The following is a 6,640-nucleotide window of genomic DNA, read 5'->3' as shown; positions in this document are numbered from 1 at the left end:
AGTCCATGTTCATTACTTACTTCGACCTAAAAAGCAGAATATATGAATTACTTACAAATTAAAACCTATTCTGTTTACCTTGTAATTTGTGAGATGTAAATTCACACCAGCTGACAGGTTAGTGACTAACGAATAAGTAGTGACCTCTGGTCACTAATTTCCTCAGCTGTAAGACCCACATATAAGGTCAAGAACGAATGGCTAAGGACAAAGCGGTAGCTTTGTATCATTGTACCACAAAGGCAAAAAACGTTTGGTGAAAAAAACCCCACAAGTGGAGAAACATGTCTGAAGCTCATATAATCATAGATTCTTTTTAGCATAATATATTCTAACAGTGTAAGATGTATTTTCACCAGGTGAGAAAATTCAGACATGACCTGATTACAAATATGTGCATTTGAGCTGGACTCACACTATTTATAGTCCTCACCCCGACCACACACCTGCTGAATCTATGTATTCTCACACGACTCCCTGTAACCCATGTTCACTTGCATGATCTTGGAAAATCTATGGTGGTCTTTCATAGCAATTTTACAGTGGATAGAGTCTCAGGAGAAGATACAACCAGGACAGGGCCACACAGACCCATCACGGAGGGGTGACCTTGCCACTGCCAGAGTTTCTCAGACACTGAATCAGTCCCACGAGCAGAAGTTAGCAATGTCCCTAGAAATGCTAGGGACATCCCTAATTGGAATTAGGGATTCAGCATCTGTCCAGACAGGGCTGCCCAAAGCTACACTAGCACTGGATCAGACATATCGAAACAGGAATAAGGCACATGTAAACTTTAACTTCTGCAAACCACTAACAACAACAATAATAATAATGATAAAAAGCCAAAACGCAACTTTCTTTTTTCTTCTGATCCCCATGCTTTTCTCTTTTCTGTGAAGCCATATATGAAGCAATTCTAATTACCAGCAAGTGACCTGGCTGTTGATATTTGGCTTGAAACAGAAGAAAACACAACAGTCATCTTTATAGTCCATGTGCTTTAGTCCCAATGAGAACTTGATGGGTTTTTTTCCACTCACTCTGTTGTCTCCTGCCTTACACACATCTTAATTGAAACTGTGTTCAGGGCAAAGATCCCGCTTCTCCTTGTCCGGTAGCCTAATGGAGTTGTAGGCAGAATGAGGAGCAAACAGACAAGCTACGATCGTTCATATTTGCATTAAAAAATATTCCTCGTGAGAACAAGTTCAAATTGAACCTCTTCTCAGGGGTGAAAAGGGAAACTAATCCTAGACTTGCTAATCATTAATAATTATGGCAGCACTAAGCAGACATTATACTGAATAGGAGTACTCACCAAAACTAGAATGCCTTCTGCATAGTTTTGATGAGGCCACAAGACCTTGTGTTTTCAATGGGCTCTGTTTAGTTAATTTATGAATTAAATAAGGGAAATAGAAGTGGTGAGAAAAAGGGAAATATAGCCAAGCTTTCATCCACAACAAGCACGACTCTAATTTTCCCCATGAGTAAAGTGGTAAGGATGGCAAAAATCTGTAACCTTATTAAGACTTTGAATGTATCAAACAAGGACAATTAGGGCGACAAAGATGATTACAGGGCTACAAAGATGATTAGGGGATTGGAACATCTCTCCTATGAGGAAAGGCTGAGGGACTTGGGTCTTTTTAGTCTGGAGAAAAGAAGGCTGAGGGGGAATCTTATTAATGCTTATAGATACTTAAAGGGAGGGTGCCAGGGGGATGGGAACAGTCTGTTTTTCAGAGGTGCCCAGTGACAGGACAAGAGGTAACAGGCACAAACTTGAACATAGGAAGTTCCATCTTAACATGAGGAGGAACTTCTTTACTTCGAGGGTGGCAGAGCACTGGAAGAGGCTGCCCAGAGAGGTTGTGGAGTCTCCCACTCTGGAGACATTCAAAACCCGCCTGGACACCGTCCTGTGCAACCTGCTGTAGGTGACCCTGCTCTGGTAGGGGGGTTGGACTAGATGATCTCCAGAGGTCCCTCCCAACCCTGACCATTCTGTGATTCTGTAATTATTCATGTTCAATCCTATGAGAACAGAAATGGAGTTTTTCACAGCCTGGATAACAGAAGTCACATTTCTTAGGGATACGATGGAGTCTCAGACTATATATAACTGATACAAATAGCAGTTAACTTATCAAAAGAAGTCAAGAAGGCTGATGTGCTGCAGAGAGATAAACATCTGCAAATTTCTGGCACAATCAACTGACCATTCAAATTGTTTCCAGCAATTTGGCTTTTAATTCAGACTTTGATTGCTGATAGTATTTTTCCTCCCTGCTTCGGTAAAGATCCTCTCTGTACCTTTCAATGCATAAAACCAAAACTGGTAAGTAAAATACAGTAAGTCATTAAATCAGTTTCAGTCAAGTAGCTGTATATGGATTTCATGTTACATTTAAGATGCGTGACAGGCCGAAGGTAAATTTAAAGACAGAAAGCATCAGGGCAACATCTTACAAGCATGGAGAAGATTTTCTAAATGGATATCTTCTGTTTTACCACTCATACTTTGAAATATCATCTATTTGAAGTTATCTGAGCTTTTGCCAAAATACATGTACTAGTAATGACTCCCGATATCTTAATTTATTTCAAATAAAATGAATAGATATGCATCCAAAGTTACTCATTAGGTTGCAGAGTAGCAAGAGCCTATGAAAACATGTGATTTGCATGGTGGGAGCACATAAGTGATGATAGAGAGATCATGAACTTTCAGTGAAACTCTACAAATAGGTAGATTTTAAGCTGACTAGCAGTTTTTCAGCAAACATTTTTCTTTCAGTAGTTAGACAAATGTAAAAGCTTCTGCTTTTCCATAAATGGGTTAATCTCGTTAAGGCTTCTGCAGCAGCAGCAGCCATAAACCAGCTCTTTTCTTGCTAGAAAGTCAGCAGGGAAGCAATTCCATCCTTCGCTGAGAGCCTCTCCTTGCGTAAGCCGAGGCACGACGTGGCAGACATGGCGATATCTACTAATCCTCGCTTTAGCGGATATGTCATCAATGACAAAGTGTCCTTACTCCCATGTTTTATGTGGATTAATTTTTAATTAAGTTCTAATTAAAAGATAATTAAGTTATTAGTAACCTGATGCCAAAATTATTTCAGGAGAAGGTTAGCTTTCAGTCCAGTTAGAAGGATTAATGTGGTCCGTAGGACCAGAACCTTACCTACAGGCTTTACGGGCTTTAACTCAACATGTTCCTGGGGGGGCTGTCGGTAGGAGTATGTGTCAAGTCCACCTATGAAATCAACTGAAAATACAACAGTTCCAGAAATGAACAAATGGAAATGAAAATATGCCAACTGAAAAAGAAATATGGACAAATTATGTTAAAAATAAAATAGTAAGCGCATGCACAGGTTTGCGTACGAGAAATAAACAAGTAGGTAAAAATGCTGCGGAAGCTGCTTACAGAAGGCTCTGTGCTTTGTCTTCTTTGGGGTCCGTTTAGCCCTGTGCCTGGCAAGACAGGCTACCAGTTGGCTAACCAGACATGTGCCCTACTGCCAGTGTGTGCACAAAGGGAGCACTCACGGATCTGCAGAGTACGTAAACAGAAACCACTGTGGGGTGATGTAGCTGCTTCCCTTTAGGGCAATCTCAGCATATATTCCATAATTCACTTTCAACTCCGTTTTTAGAAATGTAGGCAGGGGAAACTGTTTAGCTCCTGAACCTAATTTCACCTAAACTTTTACAAACCGATGGACTTGCAGGGATGTAACACAACACGGAAAACCACAGGGGTGCCTGCTGAGGTAAGAACCAACAGGTGAAAACTTAATTTTAAAAAAACAGCAGCATCTTCTCTGGAGGAACTTGTGGGGACAGGAAGCCTTTTCAGAATCCTTCCACTCAAATCTCAAGATTTCTATGTCAGAAATAATGTGGGGATATCTGCCCTTGATAATTTTTTAGTTCCTTCTATGGTCACCATGACTTTAAAAAAAAACATTTGAGTCTCCGTTTGTATCTTGTTATTTTTGGTAAGATTTTAAGCAGCTTCAAGAAACCATATGTCCAAGCTACCCTAGAAATCTAAAAGAAGGTTGGTGGAGAAGCGTAATTTTCTATTGATTAAGAAAGGCTTTTTGCAGACTCGTGCAGAGCTGACACATTCACAGCACGTTAGGATTCTTTGGTCACATGGAAAGCGACAGCCTTCATTTGTTTATATATAGGCATATATCAAAAGCCTTAAGCAGAATTTAGATCCTCACTGTGTTAATCACTGTATGAGCACCTAATAAGAAACAGCCCCTTCCCAAGCAACGTATGCCCTACGTAAAAAACAGAAGGAAGAGTGAGCATCCGGGACGAGGGGATGGGGAAACGAGGCTTAGAGATTGAAGGACTGATGAAATACCCTCTGAAATCTGTGGAAATGCTCCTGTTGATTTTAGTTGCCTCTCCTCCTGAGTCCAGGAAAGGGGTAGCTTAGCTGAAAACTGAACATGGTGTGCTTCAATCACACAGCATCACCGTAGCCGCAAGAGTTTTTTTTCTTAGAACTCTCTGAGCAGGACATAATGCTGAAGAGCAAGCCCAGCCTGAGTGCCAGCCCTAGCCTGTCTGCACCTCCTCTGGATTCTGGATTCCTTTCATGTTGCAGCTCTCCTTCAGAATGTTGTCACTAAATAAAATAACATACATGAAAATTGACTTAAGCACTAATGGGATCGAACCCTTAGAAAGAGACGTATTTGCAGATATGTTTTTGTAAGAGCTGATTTTTCAAATATCTAGATGTCTAATGTAAGACATAGTTACTGATTAATTTTGGGGGGTAAATTGTGTTCATAGTGATAATAATTTGGTTTTGTGGTTATATACTTCAGTTTTCCCTGCTCTCTGAAGGTTTTTGTTTGTTTTGTTTTTTTTTTTTTACTCTGGACATGCGATAGAAAGAGTTAGAAAGTATGTTTTTGAGGTAATTCACCACTTCAGAACATCATTCCTCTTAACAATCACAAGCATCATCTGCAACTGTAAGCAGTGAGAGAATTTAAAGTAACTCGTCCTCCTACCAACAAATCTTTTGGAGAAAGAAATGAAGTCAATATGGATTAATGATTGACAACATACACGTGCCTTTGTCTGACAAAGATAATATATGTTATAGCACCATCCAACAAGTTTTGAGATTAACTCCTCAAACCTATTTAGCTGAGGCTTTCTCTTTTGCAATCCAAGACGTGTTATACAGTAGTAAAATTGAAGTTTGACTGAAAATTCATGTGAGGCTAATTCTCAGGGCAAGAAGCTGCTCCATCACACAAGACAATGGAATGTGCCATTTTTCATTATGCACTTCATTTTATGGCTGATAGCTCTTTAATATGAAGATTCATCATCAGTTATTTGAATTAGAAGTTACTTTTAATTTTAAAAATTCATTCTGATTTTAGATGATATTTTCACCACTTTCGTCTAGTAGACTCCCAGGACTAAGACCTCAAATGGCCATTAAATATAGAGATTTGAATTTTTATTTTTATTTGGTACGAAGATATTACTACGTACGTTTCACTTCAAAGACTTCCAACTTTAATAAAATATTTTAAACTTCACATTGACTAAACTTTTAGGATGCATACATCCTTCTTGGCCAAAAGTAAACAGCAGAAACATCTGTATAGGTTTCCCAAGGGGAAAACATTAGTTTAAGGATGATATCGAATAATTGATTTTGTTTGTTTCTGGCCTGGTTAGTGGATTATGGATAATTTCTGCAGTAGATTCATAAGACTATAATAATGAACCTCAGAAATTTGCATATGCCTGGAAGAAATTTCAACAAAAAAAAGAATTTTCTATACAGTTCTATAATTGTATGCAATAAATTAAAAAAAAAACAAAACAAAACAAAACAAACAAAACCCAACACAAAACAGGCCTTGTTAGCAGTAGGGATATTCAGTCACTAAACAAGGAACACCCCACGGAGTCCAGTCATTAACTACAGTCATGCAGAGAGAAACTTAAAATCCTAGGGAGAGGATGTTTTAGTACCCCACAGATAATAGCGGGCTACAGCAGAAGCCAGTTATTTTATCTGCGGCTGGCTGCAAAACATGATCCATATTCCCAGGGAATTGCTCTCTCCTTGTGTCACCTCAGTTTTGTGGTCACGCTGGATGCTTAATGGCCAGTGTGAAATGTTCCTTTAGAGTTCACTACCTGCTGGGCTTGGAAGTGCAAATCTGTGCTGGCTGTCCACCCCGGGTAGTCCATTAAAATGATGTTCACTCACTCACGGGCCATATCAGAGGAACGGTTGTCATAATCTGCCTGAGTGAGAAAAGAGCAGTACGCTGCTGGCTGAAGAAAGTGTATCCACTGTCATCAGTAATTTTGCAGGTTATTCTTTTCTAGACGGGTGACATTTAGGTTTGCCTTACTACTATTAACCCAGCGCGTTCGCCCGTATGCCAGTTAAAATTTGCTTTCCTTTGAAGTTAGAATCAGAGCTCTGAAAAAATCCTTCCTCCTTTCCCACCCTCTCATCTGGAATTCAGCTTCTCTGGCAATATCCCACTGACCTGCTGGCAGGCCCCGCGCAAACAGCTGCCAGAGCTTGTCAGCCCGTTGGTATATTACTAATTTCTCCTTTCAA

At 39.7% G+C, this 6,640-nt stretch overlaps 1 protein-coding gene across 1 annotated transcript in view; it reads right to left on the bottom strand.

Annotated features, from left to right (window-relative positions):
- Nucleotides 1-3,119: 3,119 nt before the first annotated feature.
- Nucleotides 3,120-6,640, bottom strand: part of NKAIN3 (sodium/potassium transporting ATPase interacting 3) — a gene marked incomplete at both ends in the record, with an annotated part of 385,268 nt that continues 381,747 nt past the window's right edge. The window contains one exon of the mRNA XM_082479460.1: nucleotides 3,120-3,274. Within this exon, the coding sequence (XP_082335586.1) occupies nucleotides 3,120-3,274 (155 nt within the window). The remainder of the gene's footprint in view (nucleotides 3,275-6,640) is intronic.

Source organism: Vanellus vanellus (assembly GCF_965231255.1).
Source record: "Vanellus vanellus genome assembly, chromosome: 2".
Classification (NCBI taxonomy): Eukaryota; Metazoa; Chordata; class Aves; order Charadriiformes; family Charadriidae; genus Vanellus; species Vanellus vanellus.
Note: the sequence above shows the minus strand (reverse complement) of the source record. Positions and strands in the feature narration are given on the sequence as shown.